The 21,318-nt window shown below is 31.9% G+C and overlaps 1 protein-coding gene, 1 long non-coding RNA gene and 1 pseudogene across 7 annotated transcripts; 1 reads left to right on the forward strand and 2 right to left on the reverse strand.

Moving 5' to 3' along the window:
• Positions 1-361: 361 nt before the first annotated feature.
• Positions 362-3,225, reverse strand: LOC102608454 (G-type lectin S-receptor-like serine/threonine-protein kinase CES101; annotated as a pseudogene).
• A 6,750-nt stretch (positions 3,226-9,975) lies between these two features.
• On the reverse strand, positions 9,976-12,177 carry LOC102610879 (uncharacterized). 6 transcript variants are annotated; one of them, XM_052431617.1, is made up of 5 exons: positions 11,947-12,129; positions 11,533-11,638; positions 11,168-11,380; positions 10,888-11,067; positions 9,976-10,587 (listed from the first exon to the last, which is right to left on the reverse strand). In XM_052431617.1, exons 3-5 carry the CDS (start codon positions 11,321-11,323, stop codon positions 10,231-10,233), a joined length of 693 nt encoding a protein of 230 aa, XP_052287577.1. In that variant the 5' UTR covers positions 11,324-11,380; positions 11,533-11,638; positions 11,947-12,129; the 3' UTR covers positions 9,976-10,230. The 6 variants fall into 6 exon arrangements, 3 of the variants coding, with proteins under 3 accessions (XP_052287577.1, XP_052287576.1, XP_052287578.1); XM_052431616.1 differs by having other exon boundaries at positions 11,489-11,638; XR_008050716.1 differs by lacking the exon at positions 10,888-11,067 and having other exon boundaries at positions 11,489-11,638; positions 11,947-12,177.
• Positions 12,178-19,323: 7,146 nt separating this feature from the next.
• Positions 19,324-21,113, forward strand: LOC102611489 (uncharacterized). The gene is made up of 3 exons (XR_008050648.1): positions 19,324-19,829; positions 20,106-20,169; positions 20,880-21,113. It is a non-coding gene; the product is annotated as an uncharacterized LOC102611489 (long non-coding RNA).
• The last annotated feature ends 205 nt before the right edge of the window (positions 21,114-21,318 follow it).

Raw genomic sequence — 21,318 nt, forward strand, 5'->3', positions numbered from 1 at the left:
AACCAACTTTGATTTGCTTGCGGGACCTGTAGACTTTGAAAAGTCTTGTAAGGTTAGAGCTAACATTTAATACTGATTTTATTGGTCCAAAGAAGAGCCAACTTATGATTGAATTCGGTTCTCGCATTATTACATTTAGTTATAATGACTGATTGAAAGACACGTGCACGGTAAAAAATGAACGGGAAAAGAAGGATAACAGCTAGCACTCAAGCTTTTGGTGTACTTAATTCAAATATTAGATCAGAAGAGTAATTATAGCAACCTAACCAAACTGTATGAATTAACTTGCATAATCTTTTGCAGCTGTAGGAAAAATCCTTGCAACCATTTCCCAAAAAAGGACCCGACACACATTAAAACAAAAGTTAGCGCGCTTCTAAAAGTGAAATCGTTACTTGGTTGATTGAACAATCTTCTGTCTTGCCCGTGGACGATGTTGAAGTGACTGTATTTCTTACATATGAAAAAGCAGGTTGTTTCGGAGGAAATAATGCTGCAGCTTCATCTGTCAGCATGGATACAACTTCATTCATGGTGGGTCTATCATCAGCACTTTCTTGTACACAAAGGAGAGCTATGTTCACATATCTTAAAAGCATATGCTTGGAGGAATATTCATCTTCTAATATTGGATCAATCAACTCCAATGTCCTGTTGCTTGTCCACAGATCCCATGCCTAAACAACCATACGATGTTATTAGATAGTCCTACACTCGATATAGAGAATAGTTTAAAAATAGTCAGGTGCAAAAATCCAAACGTTTTCGCATTGTGCGTGTCCACACCTGAGCATGACTTTTGAATTCATATATATTTTCACCTAAGTAATATAAAAAGAATATGTGCAACAGCTTTTGTTACTTACATAACCTAGCAGAGTGAGAGAGTCGGTTCGATAAAATCCAGTGGTTTTCTTGCCACTTACAATCTCGAGCAACAATACTCCAAAGCTAAACACATCAGATTTAATTGAAAATATTCCTTGGATTGCGTATTCAGGGGACATATAACCACTGTAATTCAACAATCAATTAATAATAATCAGTAATTCACGCATAACTAATTAATCACTTTAATTTTGATTTGTGTCATTTACTTACTATGTCCCGACAATCCTACTGGTGTTTGCTTGTAACTCATTTCCTCCACAAATTCTTGCCATTCCAAAATCTGATATTTTGGGATTAATATCTTTATCTAACAAGATGTTACTAACTTTTAATCTCGATGAATAATTCGCACTCTGGAATATTGATGAAGATAAAGAAGCCCTTGAGCTATCCCTTCAATAATCCGAACACGTGTTACCCAATCTAATAACATTCGCTTGGTTGGATCTAATTTACAACAAAAAGACTATATGTCATTATGCATGAAAACAAGAAAAATGTAGACCACATAATCTGATGTAATTTGATCTAGTGACTTAATTTTTTTTATTTTTTTAAATCTGATTATTTGATGATGTTAATCATTAAACTTGAAAATAGCTAAATGAAATAGTAAATGCAAAATATTCTTTTATATTAGGTTTGTTGCAAAACAAAGGATTGGATTGGACTAGTTATTAAGATTGGATTGGATTGGATTAGATTGAATTATTTTATATTTTGTGTTTGTTTTAGTGTTGGACCCGATCATATTAAATTCAATTTAAGGAAGTTAAAAAAACTATTTAAAAAGTATGATTGTTTCTTAAAGTTATATTGTTAATTATTGAATATTATATTAGATATTCAATTTCAAGATAAATTAATAATTGAATAATTTTGATATATAATCTGAAATTAAATGCTAAATGCTATTTTAAATAAACTAATGAATAAAATTTGGAAATGTAATATAAGCTGAATTCTAGCTTAAATAAATTTTTGATATATAATTTCATATTAAATAGTAGTTTAAACAAATGTATGAATAAAATTTGAAGTAAGGAATATGTAAGAATAAGAAAAAATTGCAAAACACTAACCAAAAAGAAAGAAGTCCAAGCTTTTGTTAGGCATGTACTCATAGATTAGAATCTTCTCATCTTTATCTATGCAGCATCTTTTAATATTTAATATTATGTATAAGTTTTAATAAATTATTGAATGAAATTTTGATATTTAATCTTAAACTAAATGCTAAATGCTATTTTAAATAAATTAAAGAATAAAATTTGGAAATGTAATATGGGCTAAATTCTAGTTTAAATAAATTTTGAAATAAATTTTTGATATATAAGTTTGTATTAAATAGTAGTTCAAACAAATGTATGAATAAAATTTGAAGTAAGGAATATGTAAGAATAAGAACCAGACGCAATAGCTAACCGAAAAGAAAGAAGTCCAAGCTTTTGTTAGGCATGTACTCATAGATCAGAATCTTCTCATCTTTATCTATGCAGCAGCCCAAAAGCCTAACAAGATTCTTGTGCTGAACCTTGGCTATCACCGAAGCTTCATTTTTCATCTCTCGCAATCCTTGTCCAGATCTTCCTGGAAGCCGTTTCACAGCTATCTCATCTCCTTTTTTTAACACTCCCTGAAGATGGTAAATTTATAGTTATGTTAAAAATGAAATTATTGCTCCAAAGAAAATGATATCTGTAGTACCTTATAAACAGGTCCAAAGCCACCCTCTCCGAGCTTATTTGCGTCGGAAAATTTATTTGTTGCAGTAGAAACACTGGAAAAACTGAATAAGGGCAGTTGATCAACTTCCTTCTTTTTGCTTCTTTTTGTCTGCTTACTGTTTACAGGAAGCTCTATGTTAACGTTGTTGGCCTTCAGGTTCAAATCCAAATCAAGCGTCATCAAATCCTCCCCTGAATGGTGAAGAAATTAAAGTTTTAATTACATTATGTATGTGTATGTACGTATATTCAACTCTCAAAATCGTGCAATTAAATGAGAAGCTTTTACCTCTGCTTCTAGGCTTTCTCCTCGCACAATAGAAAATCAAGCCTAGAATGGCCACTGCTGCCAGAACAATCGACAAGGATAACAAGGCGAGAAAAGGAGCTGAAGTTCCTCTAAGTAAACCAAAAGTGAGTGTTAATATCAAGAAGACAGCAGACACCAAGGCATTAAAAATAATGAAGATTGCAAATCGATCCATTGAGATCGATCAAATGATTATTCCAAATGTTGCGACGTGTAAAATTCATGCATTTAGGAAAAAGCCAAGGATGACTTCAGGTCAGCAGGGAAGAGTCGTAAACATGTGCTGATTATTCACATGGACTTTGAAAGCACAGGGAAGATTCGTAACATGTTGTTGGACTAAGAGACATATTACTTTTTCAAGGGAATGAGTTAGAAGCAGCTACAACACAAATTAGAACCCGTGCTTTCAACAAGAGGGTGCAAAAAAAAAAAAAAAAACAGTGATAAAATCACCGTTAAAATTACTTTTTTTTTATATTTTAATTAATGACCAAAATATTAGGGGTGTTCAGAATACAATTCGATCTGCTCAATATATTTGATCCGTACAAATCCGATCTGTGGATTGATGGATTGGATTAGATTAAAAATTTGGAAATCCACAGTCGGTGGACTGGATATTTACTTTTGTAAATCCGCGAATCCGCAAAAAAATATTTATTTAATAAAAAAATTAAACTTGTGAATATGACATTAGTACTTACTAATAAATAAATAAGTTAGAATATAGTTGCATTAACATCATATTATATCTTATCTGATAATAATCTAAAAATAATAATTAAATAAACAAATATAACTTCCTAAGCAGTTAATTTTCATATACTGATCTACAAAAATGAGATATTTTTTTTTTTTTTTGTGTGCTGTATTTTGAAATTTTTGAATGTATTTTCTAGTTTTATTTAAGCAATTAATTTATTTTAATCTTGTTTTATCTTGAATTTGATCGGTAGAAAAATAATTTTTATATTAATTTTCTTTTAGTTAGTTTGTTCATGGATAGGACGGAATTAAATATTTTTAGCCTACAAACCAATCCGCAAAATGGTGGATTGGATATGGATTGGGTCAAATCCACATCAAATCCACAGATGCATGGATTGGATTAAAAATTTACAATCTGCAAAATCGTGGATCAAATATGAATTGATGTTTAATCCGCAAAATCCGATTCACAAACATCCCTACAAAATATTGTCGCTTAGATAATGACTTTGTCGATTACCCTTTTATCAAAATCTCCTTTCTTCTCTTCTTCTTATTTTATTTTATTTTATTTTTAATTTAGATTCAGATTACACATAAAAAAAAAAAATTCTCATACCAATTTTGATAAACAAAATGATGTCGCATGAAAATAATGAATGAGTAAAAATCAAATTTATGTTCATTTTACCACTATCAATCGTATAAGCTTTTGTGTTGATGCTTTACAAAAGTTCAAACTAATCAATGTAGGCAAGACTTAGAAGGATCAGCTAGAAAAAAAAAAATTGGATGCATGCTTTGGTTAAATGCTGCTAGAGTGATCGCCAAGAATAACGAGATTAAAAAAAAATTAAAAAAAAAACTCCAGTAGAGACTGCAGTCACTAAGGGTGCCTTTGGTATCATTTAATTTCCAATTGGTGTTTTCTATATTTATTTTAAAGAAGTAAAATATGTTTTTGATGTGATGTTCCCAAATTGAAGAGGCTTTCGGTAATTTTTTTAAACAGTATATAAAAAATAAAAACAGTAAAATATGTTTAGTTATTTGTTTGAAAATATAAGAACAGTGAAAATATATGTGGTAGAGTTTTTTTATAAAACAATTTTTCAGTAATTCATTATTTAATGCATGTGGTATTTAATTTTTTAATGTCTATAATCATTATAATTTTATTAAGAAAAAGTAAATGGGCAAGTGTAAAAATATATCATTTAGTTAAAAATAAAAATTTCTACAACCAATATTTTATAATAATGTTCAAAGTTACATCTGAAAAAAGGAAATAACAGAAATTAAAAGTCACATACACATAGAACTATGTTTGTCAAAACGAACAATTAACATTTAAGATTAACTCCAGTTCTTATTAAACAAGATTAAGAAACTTTATAAAATTGATTCATTATTAAATTACTTTTATGAAATTGTCCTCACTGAAAAATAATTCCCACAAAAATAACAACCCTCCACATCTGCTTCATGGCTTTCTTCTCACACAATCGCAAATCATCAAATCCTCGCCTGAAGTATGGAGAAATTAAAAGAAATTAAAGCTTTAGTTAAGATATGTAAATGAGAAGTGGATGCTAATATCAAGAAGACAGCAGCAATTAAACAAGAATAATGAAGATTGCAAAGCAATCCATTGAGATCGATGATCAAATGATTAATTTTTCTAAATCAATGAGTGTTTTATTATCAGAAGTAACATCTTTGCTGATTATAAATAATTGGTAAAATATATTATCAGAAGTAACATCTTTACTGATAACTGTTAAACAAATAAAAGTCTATCCAATCACTGTCAAGACTTTTCCAAGTCTAACAACACAATGCAAACTTATGTACTAGAGTTTTTTTTTCTTTTCTTTTTTCTGAGAAATCTTTTTTTTTTTTAATTTTTTAGAGATATATACAATTTTAAATCACTAAAATTTATAGGACTCTAGATAAGTAAAAAGCTCAAAAATCTGCTCTCACTAATATTGAAGAGAATGAGCCTCATACCACCGGGCTACAAGCACAAGCTGCCATAGATACTAGAATTTATTTATTTATTTTAAATAGTAAAATTATATCATCTCTAGTACACTTTATATATGTATTTCCAGTTTTCTACTAGTCATTGTTTTTTTTTAGTAACACTATTTACACATAAAAATGCACAAAATCACTGAAAGATAAACTAATTCACTTTATTAATTGATCAATAATGATAAAATTACAAATAGTTTTTTTATAAATTAGTGTGCCAAACTTATGCGACATGAAAAGATAGACTAAAAAGTGATAACAATTATTATTTTTTAATTAAATAATCATATAATAGTTTTATATAACTAATCTCTTCATGGCAGATCAATTTGTACACATTTCTTTGTATAAGTGATGGTGACTCCATCATTACTCTTATTAATTTTGTCTTTTCGAACAAGTGTCCTCATTTTATTTTATTTACAAATTTGTGTGTAAATAATATTTTCCCTAAATTAAAGGCATGGGCTTCGTATGCAGGGCTACCGGCAACAGACACACTAAAGTTGACACACCATCCATTAGAAGACGTCCGTCTGCCAGACAGCCAACAGTCAACAAATGGAAAAGAAGAACAAAACCGTTCTCTATGCTTGTGTTTCTTTTATGCTTCTAATAATCGTTGTGTATTTAATAACAAATGACAGGAGTTTTATTATTGAGTATACATTGTGGCTTCTATTTTATACTCACGGTTGTTGAATTACATTTTTTTTTTTTTTGTTTAACTATGATGATGATGAAAACACTTCCTACCTTTCGTTTCGTCAGTTGTTATCAGAGTCAGTTTGCTTGTTATCATGGTATGACAGCACGAACAAAAGAATAACCGTCCCGACGACAATGATCGAGGGATGCAGGCACGGTCTGTGGAGGCTGCCTGATAGGCGGCTGTAGAAGCAGCCTTGTCTTTGAAGGGTCAACTAATGTTCGAGAAGGGAACAAACAAGTTACCTGTGTTGACTACTGGTGTCAATATTTTCCAACCAGGCTGGGGTTGCTTTAGTATTCGTAGGATGGCCACCAACTTCAACCCCATCTCTATCACAAGCAAAAATTAACAAAAGTTAAAAATATTTAATCTGATTAATTTTAAAATTACCCTAAAAGTCTGCATATCATTTTTCCATGACCAATGCTAAAGCAGCCGCCGGCACGCAGTCGTAGGCTGGTAGCAACATGTAGATGCCGTATAATCATTTTTTTAATTCGAAACTTTCAAACCACTTTTTATTTTATTTTTTTGAAACTATAGTTCTAATGTGCATGAACCATGACAGCCTTTCTTGGTCTTTGGCTGCTTTCAAAGATCCGTAAGTATATAGTTGATTACATCAAATTCAGCAATATCAAACCCCTGTTTTCCCCTTTTTATAGTTGCAATTTTATCCTCACAAAGAATAACCAAAAAGAGCATATTATTATTATTTTTTTATAATATAGGACATGTTTTCTGAAACATCAATTTGATAGATATTGCTGTAGTTAGTTTATGCAGAATATATATTATTCATTATTATATTTGTGGTCCTCTAGTTGATTATGGATGTAACAGAAAAGAATAAAACTAGATTTTTTTTTTTAGGGTTGGTCTTGGCAGTTTTGCTAAGGACGAGTTTTTCTATGTAATATGATTTATGTTTTTTTTATTGTTTTTTTTAGCACTTTTAGATAATATCTTGTGTGATCTTGTTAAATACGCTCGCTATTGGATGAAGGAAGCTAAGAAAATAGAGTAGTTCTACACTTCCTGTTGATGGTTAATTTCTGAAACTTATGATGGAGTGCCACGTATCTAAAGTAGAGATTTTTAGGAACCTTCTTACTTTGGGAAACCCATTACATTTGCCCTTTGAAGCCCCTAGAAACGTGACGAATACCAAAAGGAAGCACCAAGTAAGAAACCAAGGAAATCCAGAACCACAACTAACCTAGGCAATACTAAGTTGTATGATTTGTCTTTCTCCCTCCAACTTGTCTCTTTAAAGTTTTTTCGAAGTTTCCCGCACTTTAAAATTTCTTACCAGAAAACTATTATATATATATATATATATATATAATTTCAATTTATGTTATAAATTTGTAATAAGTGTATAAAAGGTCTATTAGTAAGCTTAAGTGCACCAAGAGGATCATGTCACCATGGGTATATATATTGTCTAAAGAGTCTGAGTTGTTGTGATCCCAATCTTTCGTGGAAACTTTATTAGTGCATATTTTTATACAAAGTAGGTTGTCTTATATCACTTAACAATAGTGATATTTTTCAAAAGAGATCCAGGATCCATGTTGGATTTGGATTGTGCTCCTGGTTTCCTTCGCCATTGTTAATTAATCATTAAAAACACTTGAAATTTCAGCTTCAAATTAAAAAATATGCATCAAGTGTACTAATCGGGAAAGATTACGACGTCTATTGCCAAAGGTTGACACAGGCCGAAGGAAACATATATTTTCACAAATATATGAAACATTGCTGCATCAATTGATTTTTCACTCGAGATAATATATTATTATAATTATTACAAAATAATACAACACATCAGTTTTTAACAAAGTACAACTGCAGATTCGACAACATAAGAAGTCAGCCTATAACCAAATAATGAAATAATTGATTATCACACACACACAGAGACACACACATGTATATATAGAGTGTAGATTTTGGCTTGCCATCGAATTCAAATCCATGCTAAAAATTGATTTGGTTTTCTTACACTACAACAATGCTTTGCCCACACTTAGCATATTGAAAATGGCTCTTATTCCAAATAATTTTAGTCAACAATTTAATTTTGTAAATATTTTGTTGTACTGTTATATTTTAACAAGTACTATCTGTCTCAATTATTACGGTGGTTGTTGTAATTATTATTATTATTTTTTTGGGGAAACGGACACCTATTCTCACAAGGTTTGGAGAAATAGTTACAGACCCTTTTTTGACTATAATATCATTTACTCTATTAACTCAAAAAAACTTATTACAATGTTTTATAATAAGTAGAAGGGAAAAGGAAATCTACACCCACATGGTATGGAAAAATGGCCACCAACTCCCCTAAATTTTCAAAAAGAGGATACCAAGACCATCTTTTGACCATTATCCCTTTTACTTCTATTATTCCAAAAAAAATTGACTTTAAAATTTTTAATAAATACAAATATTATACAAATAACGTAATCTATGTAGTAGACCAACAATATTAAAATATTTTAATAAATTTAATATGTAAATTATTATATTTATTTTAATATTATATTTTCATTTATTGTCCAGATTTTAAATAAATATTTGCATTAAATACATTCTACAATAAAAAAAAATTCTCAAATACTAATAATGTTAAAATTATTATTATTTAATACATTATTTACTTTAACAAAATAAGATATATCTAATAGATTGTAAAATAATGAAATATTTTTTAAATATTGAAATTATTTTAACACACACACACACACACACACATCTATATATGTTATGTTTCTATTTATTATAAAACATTAGAGTCAATTTTTTTGAGATAATAGAGATAAAGGGTATTATAGTCAAAATGGGGTCTTAGTGTTCCTTTTAAAAACTTGGGAACGTCGGTGACTATTTTCCCAAACTTTGGGGGTCACCACAACAGAAATGGCTTTTTGCAACAAAAAGATTTTGTTGCCTAAAGTGCCAATTTTGTTGCCATAGGTTATTGCTACAAAAACAAGCTTGTCGGCCCGGTCGTCGGCCTAGCACTGTCGCCCTCTATGTTTAACAACATATCAAAACATTTCTCGCCTCAAACTTCCTTTCGCAACAAAACAGATTCGTTGTGAAGGAGTCTTCAACTTGTTTAGAGAATAATTTGGCAACAAACATTTTTGTTGCGCTAAACAGTTTTACACAACAAAATTATTTTGTTTCTATATAGTTATTTACTACAAAACTAATTTGTTGCTAAGAAATAAAGTACATTTTATAAAAAAAACGTGTACCAACAAAGGTGTTTGTTAGCTAAGATCATTTTAGGCAACAAAACTACTTTGTTTCTTTATGTTGAAAATTTTACAAATTTGCAATAAATATTTAAATATTTTTAGAAACAAATCAATTTTGTCATTAAAAAATACTACAATTTTTTTTAATAATATCATGGTATAAAAGGAAGCAAACCAAGTTCGTTGGGAAAGATACCAATTTTTTCCCCCACCATGACAATAATAAACTAGAAATATATGTTGAGAAATCTAACAAAAAAATCATTAATGTCATTGAACTAATTTAAAAGTTAAAGGCCCATTCAGTATCCAAGCTATATATATATATATACAAAACTGACTTTAAGAATCACATATGATAGTCAAATACAAAAGTGGATTGTCATCTATCCCAAAAATGTAATGAGCAAAAATTATAAACGATCTCTAATTACAACTACTCCAAACTCCAAATACTTAAAGATATGACATGCACCAGCAGTAACCAAAAAGATCAAGTGATGACCAATTCAAAATACTAACAAGTTCAAGATACTCTAAGGACATCATTGAAATGAGTAATCATTGAGTAGCTGAATCTGTAAAGCGAAAAACGGATCCTTGAGAAGAAAAAAATTGCTGCATCATACCCTCAAATTGGGACAATCTGGACTCCAATTGATCAATAGTCTTCTTTTGTTCTTGAAGCTCAACATCTTGTGAATCCAATCTACTTTGTTGTGAAGATATAATACCATGCAATCTGTCAGCCTCAGAAGTATCAACACCATGGTTTGAAGTTGGGCGTGGTCCGTTGCCAAGTCCTCGAAAATAGCCTGATTTCTTTCCAAGTACTTCAATGCATATTTCCCTTTGAGTTAGTGGTTTTGCTTCTTGAGGATCTATTTGTTGCTGTTGTTGTATCTCTACCATTTGGTCCTATACATAAAGCTTTGTTAGTAAATGAAGGAAGAAAAAAAAGAATTTTATTAATTAAATAGTTGAAATTTAATCCATTGGTCACGGAATTAATTTGTATTAAGGTATAAATTGAAAAAAAAAAAGAAACTTGCTGTTATACTTATAAATCTAATTATTTGATATTTCAAATAATAAAGTTAATTAGAGCATGAAAGAAAAATTAAGAAAAAAAAACTCAATGAGTAAACTTTCATCAACAGTATGTAGGTGATAAGAAATAATAAAATTAAAAATTTTGTTTCCAACAAAGCATCTTACATGGTTTAAGTGTGCCACCTCATTCACCCAACCTTTTGTCTTGCTGAAATGAGTGACGCGAAATAATTCTATTTCACCATCAACCATGTCATCCTCAAGATAATTAACAAAAGGTCTTGATCCCCCACAATGGACATATGGGAGCTTAGCACGATTAGCTTTTTTTTTGGTAGATTGAGTCTACATTAAAAAAATATAACAGTGGAAAATAAGATACATATACAAGCATATTGACAACTAGTTGGACAATTTAAAGTTCATAATATGAATATCATTGGACCTGGAAACTTGCGGAATTGTAAATGTTATGACAAAGCCAAGCCCAATCATCTGGACATATGCCTGGATATGAATGCTTAAGTGCCTCTTCAAAGGATGGATAATCCAAGTAATGATCATACATCCAATGTCTCATATCACGATATCTCCCACCCATAATGTTATTCACACATCGACGAACATGTGGTAAGTTCAAATCAATCTCAAACTTTGACTGAATTTAGGAAAAAAAAGATATCTCAGTTTATAATTAAAAAAAATGACAGATGAAGAATATTAATAATCATAAGTACTTACTAATAGTCAATCAAACAAAACCTACCAATTAAACTCTTTAAATACCAAATTCTAGAGTTGTAACAACACCTTGCACAAACTCTTGGCTGGGCATAACAGGCTGAGATTGGGGAATTGTAGATGCGACAACAATTTCTGCTCTTACACGTTTGGTAACTCTATGTCCAGGACCCATCTAGTAATTATTAAAAATATACATTAGAGTTTATTAATAATCAACATAAAAATAAATCAAGATAACTATAATTTTGTCAAAGAAATTATAACATGAAAGATCCTATTACTGGGCATAGATCCTACATTCATTTGACTATTGTCCACAAACTCGGGTTCTTCACCATGAAAAACCCATGAAAAATCCATTAACTTTAATTTAACAAATTAAAAATTGAAACAAAGACCCACTTAATAAATAATTAAAGCAAAACCCACTAAACAAAATCAAACTCAACAGGCCAATATATAAAATAAAACTAAATTTACTTGAAGAAATCGTTGTCTTGAGTGGTGCCTTCCTAGTACAACTCTTCAATGGCTTAAAGCTTGGGTAGAGAGAATGACTCCATGGCAGGGCAAAAGAAACAAGCGAAGAGTAAAGTGGAAATATTCTAGAAGCAATATTTTAATTAAGAAAAAATTGGAGATGGAAACTTTACTTCGGTTAGCACGCGGTTTATTAAATAAAGGGCGCGGAAATAAAAAATTAAAAAGCCTCCCACAAAGTCATGTTTGCTTTTATATTATCTTTATATTTTCATTTATTAATTTAATATTTTTGTTAACCTTTGCGCAACAAAATTAATCTCGTTGCAAAAAACTCTGAGAGCACAAAACAAATTTTCTCGCTAATCATAACTTTTTGCAATATTTCATTTGTTGCAACTGATTCAAGTGTTTGTTGTGGAAAAACTTGAGCAACGAAACATATTTTGCCTTCATTAAGCTTGTTAGGCAACAAGAACACTTTTGTTGCCAAACATAACGTAGGGCAAGAAAATATTTTGTTGCCATATATTCTAATTTTCTTGCCTATTCCACATCATTAAGAAGAATAAAATCTGTTTAGCTATAGCGATAAAGACTAATTTTTGTTGCAAGATATGAATTTTAGCAATAAAGTAAGTTTTGTTGCAATAGAATTTGTAGCCAATACTCTATTTTCTTGTGGTGGGTATAGATATCATTTTTCCTAAATAGAAATATAATATTAAAATATATGTAACAAATATATGCATTTTAAATTAATTTCAATATTTATAAAAATATGTAACACTTTACAATCTTATATTATATTAAACTAAATTTTATAATAAATAGAAACATAATATCATAATAATTACATAAAAAATTTAAATTGTTCTCAATATTGTATGAAATAATTTTAATATTATTAATACATAGATATATTTTACTAATTTTAAAATCAATTTAATCCAAAGAATTATTTAAAATTTTTATAATAAATACAAATATATCATTAAAATAAATATAATAATTTACATTTTAAAAATTATTTTATACATTAAAAAATCCTAATATTATTAGTCTACTAGACATATTAAATAGAGCTAGATAACATGTCACCAAGTTGTGTTCACGTAGGCTTTGCATCTTGTCAAATTTAAATCGACCTAAACACGACCAATTTAATAATTATGTCAAAATATTGAGACATTAACCAAACACAAAAAATAAACGGGTTACACAATAACCTACTTTATATATATAATTGTTTTAGACCATCCTCTTATAATGTTGGTCATGAATTTCCATCGTTTTTACAGAGTTCAAGGAGATTTATACAGACCAATCCATTCACCTAGTGGATCATTTCGTTACTTTATAGTTTGATTGATGCATTGGCATGAAAGACATATGTTTGTTTGTTGTCCACCTGCAGCATTGCAAGATCGCTCAACCTAAATTATAAGATTAAGTCCATAATTTTCAGATTATCTAATCAAAACTATACATCTGGATAATATTGGTGAATTTATATCTAAGTCGTTTGATGACTATTGTACATCAGTATTTATCAGTGTTGAGCATTTAGTTCTACATGTACATAAACAAATGGATTGACCAAATCATTTATTAAGTGGCTACAAATAATTTCAAGAAGTTTACATATGCATAAAAAATTACCAATATTTGTATGGGGTTATGCTATTTTACATGCTGCGACATTAGCTTATCTTAAACCCATTGTTTATCATTAACATTCTCCATCATAGCTTGTACTGAGTCAACAACCTGACATTCCTCATCCACATACTTTTGGTTATATTATGCATGTTCCTATATAAGCCCTTCACTGCACAAAGATAGGACTTCAATATCGTTTGGGAATTTATGTTGGTTTCAACTCATCTTCAATTATGAAATAACTCGAACCCTTAACGGGTGATCTTTTCACTGACATTTTACGAATTATTATTTTGACGAGACATTTTTCATTATTGGAGGATGAAAAGCCTCCTGAAATAATGCATGGATTTTCTTAGAAATTTTTCACTTTGTCTCATTTAGATATTTGTACTAACCAATGTGAAAATGAAGAGCGAAAGATAGCATATTTGGAGCAAATTGCAAATCAATTACCAGATGCATTTGCAGATGCAGCAAAGGTAACCGAAAGACATATTCCTACCTTCTTTTCTTTGGAAAGTGTAATTAACTCCTAAGTTTCATTCTTATGAAGAGACTGTATTTCTTCAACTATTACTTGCTTTTACTCTACACTTGCATGAATACTTACTGCTTCTCTATAAGTGGAAGGACATCATCATCTACAATTGGAAGTGCATAAGCCACCATATCAACATAGTGAGCAGGCTTACAAAATTTGTCTTCTTGACCTTTTATATGCAATTGAATCAAGATCATGTGGAACATGTTCTTCATCTTCGGTTAATAATGAATCATTATCTACCTCATCAACACTAGCTAGATCGACTTTAACCTTTTTAAACTCCACCTGTTACGAAGTACTATTGGTCTCGTCTTCCTTTTAAATCCTTTTATTTTAGTATAGCAGATTCATCAAAAGTTATATCCTTGCTAAAATGATCTTCTTCGTAATTGGACACTATAAACGGTATCCTTTTACCCCAGTAGTCACATTTATAAACAATACTTTCTTTACTCTTTAGTCTAACTTAGATTTATTTACATAATAGTAAATAATGGAACAAAAAACATGTAAAGAATCATAATCAGTAGTAGATTTACTAGTCCATATTTGCATGGGTGTTTTTCTCTCAATTGCAGTTGATGGAAAACAGTTAATCAGATGACACGCATATACAATTGTCTCAACCCAAAACTCTTTGCCCAATCCAATATTAGACAAAGTACATAGAACTTTCTCCAGTATAGTCTAGTTCATGCGTTCTACCACCTCATTCTACTGTGGTGTATCTCGAATAGTGAAGTGTTGCACAATGCCTTCATCTCGGCATACTTGTAAAAATGGATTATTCTTGTATTCACTACCATTGTCTAAACGAAGTCTTTTGACCTTCTAACTAGTTTGAGTCTCGACCATCTTTTTTCTATTTAAAAAATGTGCATAAAACTTTATTCTTGTTCTTCATCAAATACGCCCATACTTTACTTGAATAATCATCAATAAAAGTAACAAAATAGTACATACCTCCCAAAGAAGCTACTCTGATAGATCCTACATCTCACTATGAATATAGTCCAGAATTTCTTTTGTATTATGAATTATTGAACCAAACTTTATACTTGTTTACTTGCCTAGAATACAATATTCACAAAATTCTAATTTGTAAGAATTTGTATCTTTTAGTAAGCTTTGTTTCACCAAAGTCTGCAAAAACTTTTTCACCAGCATGTCCTAAACGCATATGCCATAACTTGGTTGCCTTTGAATCTACATCCTTTTTCAGAAATTATTGATGTTGATCCAATAATTGTACTCCTTTAGAAATAGAGCAAGTTATTTTTTCTTGTACCTTTCATCATTATTAGTGCATCAACTATTACCTTTAAAAATTCATCTACCAGAGTAATTGTAAGCCCTTTAGATTTTAGGATCTTTAATGAGATTTTTCTTCAAGCTTGATACGTAGACTTGGATTGAGCCATCATGATTCTTTAATTGAATTGAATCTATTCCCATGGTTTTACAGGCAATGATTATAAAAACAACTCCACCATCTAGCTTATTGAAGCTAGAAAACTAGCCCTTATTAAGACACATATGATAAGTATAACATGAATCTAAAATCCACTTATCTAAGTAACACGTCCACTTCATGCTGACCAAATTGAAATTTGACCCCTCAGCATCGTGCTCAACAACACATGTATTAGAAATAGCCTTGCCCTTATCATTCTTTTGTAGTTTAGGACAATTCGTTTTCTAATGTCCTTTCTCTCGACAAAAAGCACATTCATCTTTGTAGGTCGTCCTTTAGACTTGCCTCTTTTTCCAGGTTTACGGCTGTATAAACGAGTTCCTACTGTCAATGCTTCTGCGACTATATCTCTATCATTTTTTTTTGTCTTTGTTTCTAGTTTCACATTTATACAAATGACTGCATATAACATCAAATGTGACTTTATCCTTCCCATGAAGCAAAATGATGGTGAGATAATTATATTCATTAAGAAGATAATTTAACAGTAACAATGCCTTATCTTCATCCCCAAAAGTCTCATCCAATTTCAATTAATTATCTAATATTTTATTAAATGAGTTCACATGATCATTTATCGACATGCCATGTGTATACGTGAACCTATAGAGTTTCTTCTTCAAATAAAGTATATTTTCAAGGCTTTTCGTCATGCACTTATCCTTCAACGTCTTCTATAATTTCTTTTCTGATGTCTGTTTCATCACGAATTACTTTTAATTTTTAGCCAGACACAAGCGAATGGTGCTACATGACTGTCTGTTGATTTTTTTTCTACTCATTATCATCCATCTTGTTGGGTTTTTCTTCAAAAGCAAGCTCTAACTCTTGCTAACATAAGACATCCAACACCTGATATTGCCACATAAGTTATTGGTACTATTGAATTTCTTCAATTCAAACTTCACATTAGTCACAGTAGTCCTCGCTGACGAATATGATAAGGATGTCTTTGCCATCCTTTTGAATCACTTAACCCAAACCACTAGTTTCTTTGTGTCTATTTGTATAGATAATGTACTAGGAAAGTTCCCAGGAAAGACTGGAGGGGTTACAATGATTCCACTTAAAATCCAAACTCCTTAGACTCTTATCGTCTTGTTGACAGAACTTTTCTAGACATGCACTTATCCACACAACTACATTGCAATCTCTTGATACACCCAAGTACAAACCATTAGCTCCACCATATTTGTGAGCAGTACTGTATTTGTGAACAGTACCATATATCCCGAGTATGAATCATTGGCTCTAATACCAATTGATGTAGAATAGTGGGTTGGGCAATTGTCTATATTACAGTGATTGCAATTTGTAAATAAAAAATAAATGTTATGATATATGAATGCAAAGAAAAGATGACACAATAATTTATATGGTTCGGCTTAATACCTACATCCATGAGTATTAAAGGATAATTTTTCTAGCAAATGAGAGTTACAAAATTGGGAACTATTGTCAAAACCCAATAACCCAATACATCCAAATAAATGCTCTCTCAACACTCTCGAAGAGCTTACTTATACTGCTCTCAATTCTCTTGAAATTAAGCTCACTATTCTAGGATGATTGAACTTTCATGAGATGAAGCCTATTTATAGTGTTTAGGCTTCAACAAATTGTTAATTTTATAATGGCCATAATGGGCATTGTGGCCGAACAACAGAATTGGTTAGCAACCAATTCTGCACTTGCTAAATTCTTTAATGCTTACCAACCGCACTAGTTCATGCTTTTAATTATTTATTCAACGCACAACTTTAACACTATTGGCACTTGATCATTATGCTTAGAAAACCCCGTCTTTTTTATATTTATAGTTTAATCACTACAATAAAATTACATTTAACGACATGTACAAGACTAGTTAAATAAAATCCCAATTCATTTTGTTTTTTTTTCCTAAATATTAAAATCTCGTTGAACAACATATCTTAAATATCGTTTCAGAATGTACACTTATAATTATAATTCTTTTAATTATTTGTTTAAAGGATTTCAACTCAAAAACCATTTTTTCATTGTTATTTAATTTTCACAAAATTGGAGAGAGAAAAAACCTTCACTAGGTTAGCACAATATTTTAAAAATCTTTGTCACTCAACTCATTTTTGTTGAGTTAATACTCAATAAACCAATTGGACCGATAGTGAGTCGAAAAGAAATATAATAAGAAAGAAGGTTAATTGAAAATTTAATGATATAAATCCACAAAAATAATAATATATATTTTGCGGCTCAGTGAGTGGATGTAATTATATATATTAAAATAATAATAATAATATAGTGTACTAGTGCTTATGCAGAATTATGTGACATAACTCCACATTGAATGTCATACATCAGCAAACATGGAATTCATACATACATACATCACAAACTGCACCAAATAGTACCCAGGGGAAACAACTCTCAATACTCGCTGGGATCATCATTGCAATAGTTGAACAGGGGAAAAATCTCTCCATACCCGGCGGAATTTAGCTACATCGCTCTGATAGAGTAACCTAACTCTCAATACTTTAGATGTATAAAATGGAAGCACTCTCAACATTTGTGCTTTATATAGCCACCGAGTTGAGCAAGATGACAAGGTAATTGATTAAGTCGATTGGTGACTAAATTAATGAAGAAAATAGGTGAAGCAGGCAGCTGAAATGATGAAGCATACAGCTGGCTGTTGCTTTTAAAGATTGCCATGTTTGGCTTTTTTTTTCTTTTTTCCTCCAAGCGGTGCATGATAATTCCTCCCAACTTCTAAAATTCCTCCAAGCAGTACATACCTGACTGAAATAAATACGGATGATGTGTTCTCATCTGTTCCTCACACTCCCAAGTGGCTTCCTCTGTAGTGTGACCTTTCCACATCATTTTAACCAATGAGATCGTCTTATTACGTAACACATGTTGTTTCCGATCAAGTATCTAAATGGGTTCCACTTCGTAAGTCAAATCTGTCGTCATATGAACAGGTTCTGCATCTAAGACATGAGAAGGGTCAGGAAAATACTTCCGTAGCATCGAAACATGAAAAACGTCATGGACTCGTGATAACTCTGGAGGTAAAGCCAAACGGCAAGCAACCAGACCAACGTGCTGAATAATCTCATATGGGCCTATGTAACGAGGGCTCAACTTTCCACGTTTCCCAAATCGAAGTATGCCCTTCCAAGGAGAAATCCGTAAGAAAACTTTATCACCCACTGCAAACTCAAGTGGTCTCTGACGCTTATCTACGTAACTCTTCTGTCTGTTCTGTGCTGCTTTCAACTTTTCTTTGATGACATTAATTTTCTCATTAGTACTCTGGACAATTTCTGGCCCTAACAATTGTCTTTCCCCGACTTCATCCTAACAAATTAGAGTCCTGCATTTCCTTCCGTATAAAGCCTCAAATGGTGCCATCTGAATACTAGACTGATAGTTATTATTATAAGCAAACTCCATCAAAGGTAGGTATGTATCCCAATTACCTCGAAACTGCATGACACATGCTCGGAGCATATCTTCCAAAATCTGAATAACCTTCTATGATTGCCCGTCTGTTTGTGGATGAAAAGTTGTACTAAAATTTAATTTAGTACCCATAGCCTGTGTAATACCTGTGAATGTAAAATGGCATGAGGCGGTGAAAGAGTTTATAAGCAAAGGAATATGTTGGAAACAGAGGAAAAACACATGCACGTGCAAAGCAGAGAGAGAGAAGCTGCCAACTTACCCGATCTTGACCCGCCGGATCCGACCCGACCCGCGACTTTAACCCGGACGGATTTCACGTTTCCGACCACCGTTTTGGCCGAGCTTGGTACCGATCTGAAGCTTAGAAGCCGACCGTCGTTCCCCTGCCATCCTCACTGCCGAAAACGAACCGGAACGCCGGCGATCGAAGCTTGAAACCCGCGACTGCTTCACTTTACTCCGCCGAGATTTTCGTCGGTTTTGAGTGACACCACCGGTTGGATTTTGTTCCTCATGACTCCCTCTTCCATTTCCGACCATTCATAGGCACCGAGAGTCGTCGTTTTGCTGCCGGTCGATTGTTGGAACTCACGGCTGTCGAGCTAGATTCCGGCGTCGTTGCCGCGCGTTGGAGCTCACCGCCGGTACCATTGAACTCAGCGTGATTGGCACTTTAAGATTTGAGCTTCCTGGCCAGCGTTGACCAAATTCCGGTGACCGTTGACCGGCAAGGGCATTTTGGTAATTTCACACTATGAGGGCAATTTTATCATTTCTGAGCCTGTGGATATTTTAGTAATGCATAGAATTGTGAATTGGGTGTAATTACGATTTCGAGGATAATTCGGTGATTTATGATTTCGGAGCATGTTAATGATTTACGGACTCAAGGGCATTTTAGTAATTTTATCGTCACGGGAGTTGTTAATTATGGATAAATGTTCGTTTCGAGTTATTGCATATATTTAGTCGGAATTCCGATTTACGGAGAATAATTATGTCGTTTCCTTGATTTAGGAGGATCCGCGAGCGAGAACCGGTCCGCGGACGTAGACGATAACCGACTGTGAACACCGTCACTGTGAGTGGAATATACGAAACTTATTTTTAGAGTTAATTATGATAGTAAAGCATGGTTGCGGAATAAGTATTTTTAAATGTGCTGATTTAATGATTTCTCGAAATGGATTTTATTCACTTGTTGATATTATATGAAAATGTTTGGTTAATAATTTTGCGTATCGATTTTGAATAAAGTGTGATATTATTTGAAAGTTAAGAAAAGTGGATTCAAATGTGGTATGATTTAAAATGTGGTAAAGAGGTATGTGAATATGAGTACAGTGATATAGATGAGGGGTAATAAGGGAGGCCCGCCAAACTGAGGGGTAATAAGGGAGGCCCGCCAAACTGAGGGGTAATAAGGGAGGTGCGCGCTCTGATTATAAGGAGGCCTTTGGGGCCCGTCTGAGTACACACAGAGGCTTTGGGCCGTGTGCTTGGGCGCTTTTGTCCTTTGGGGACTAGATTATGCATGCAGAGATATGATGAGATATGATTTTCAGATTTGTGAAATCGATATGATTTGGTGATATGATTTCTATGGTTGGTAATCTGATTTAAATATTTAATGATTTATTTCTGATTTCTCACTTATGGTTTAATGAAACCGTGTTTGGATATGCTTATTTCTTTTAAAGTAAAGATTAATTTTCAAACCTACTATCCACTCACTGATCTCACTGAGTTTTAAACTCACCCCGTTTTTATTATATTTTCCCCCCTCACCAGGAGGTTGCAGGTACACCAGACCGACCCAGCGACTGTATATATTTTGAGTCTTGGCCACGTGATGGTGCTAGAGTATATAAATGTTTTTGTTGGGACATCTTGGTCATCTTGTTCTTTTGGGGTTGTATATTATATAACTCAGTATTTTTGGTTGAGTATGTTGAGCACTGGAGTTTGTTGTATATTCATATTTGTACTTTGGGAGTGTTATATATATAAAGGAGACTCTGTCGAATTTTCAGCAGATTCTTTACGTATAATATTATTTTTAAGTCTGTTTTGATGTAACTAGATAGACTCGCCTGGGGGGGTTTCGGGGCGGGTCGTTTCAGTTGGTATCAGAGCATGGTTTTAGATTCTGTAGACTTTACTGTCTTAATCATAATAAGTTTTATCTTTATTAAAGTCAGAGTTTATCTCTTGTAGGCACCATCATGCT

Source organism: Citrus sinensis, chromosome 7 (assembly GCF_022201045.2).
Source record: "Citrus sinensis cultivar Valencia sweet orange chromosome 7, DVS_A1.0, whole genome shotgun sequence".
NCBI lineage: Eukaryota > Viridiplantae > Streptophyta > Magnoliopsida > Sapindales > Rutaceae > Citrus > Citrus sinensis.

Bases quoted from the DNA above. Each gene is read 5' to 3' on its own strand.
- LOC102610879 (XM_052431617.1), bottom strand. From the start codon at position 11,323: ATGGGTGGGAGATATCGTGATATGAGACATTGGATGTATGATCATTAC. The intron at 11,068-11,167 runs GTCCAATGATAT...TTTTTAATGTAG, and splicing joins ACAATTCCGCAAGTTTCCAG to ACTCAATCTACCAAAAAAAA. The intron at 10,588-10,887 runs GTAAGATGCTTT...CTTTATGTATAG, and splicing joins AGGTGGCACACTTAAACCAT to GACCAAATGGTAGAGATACA.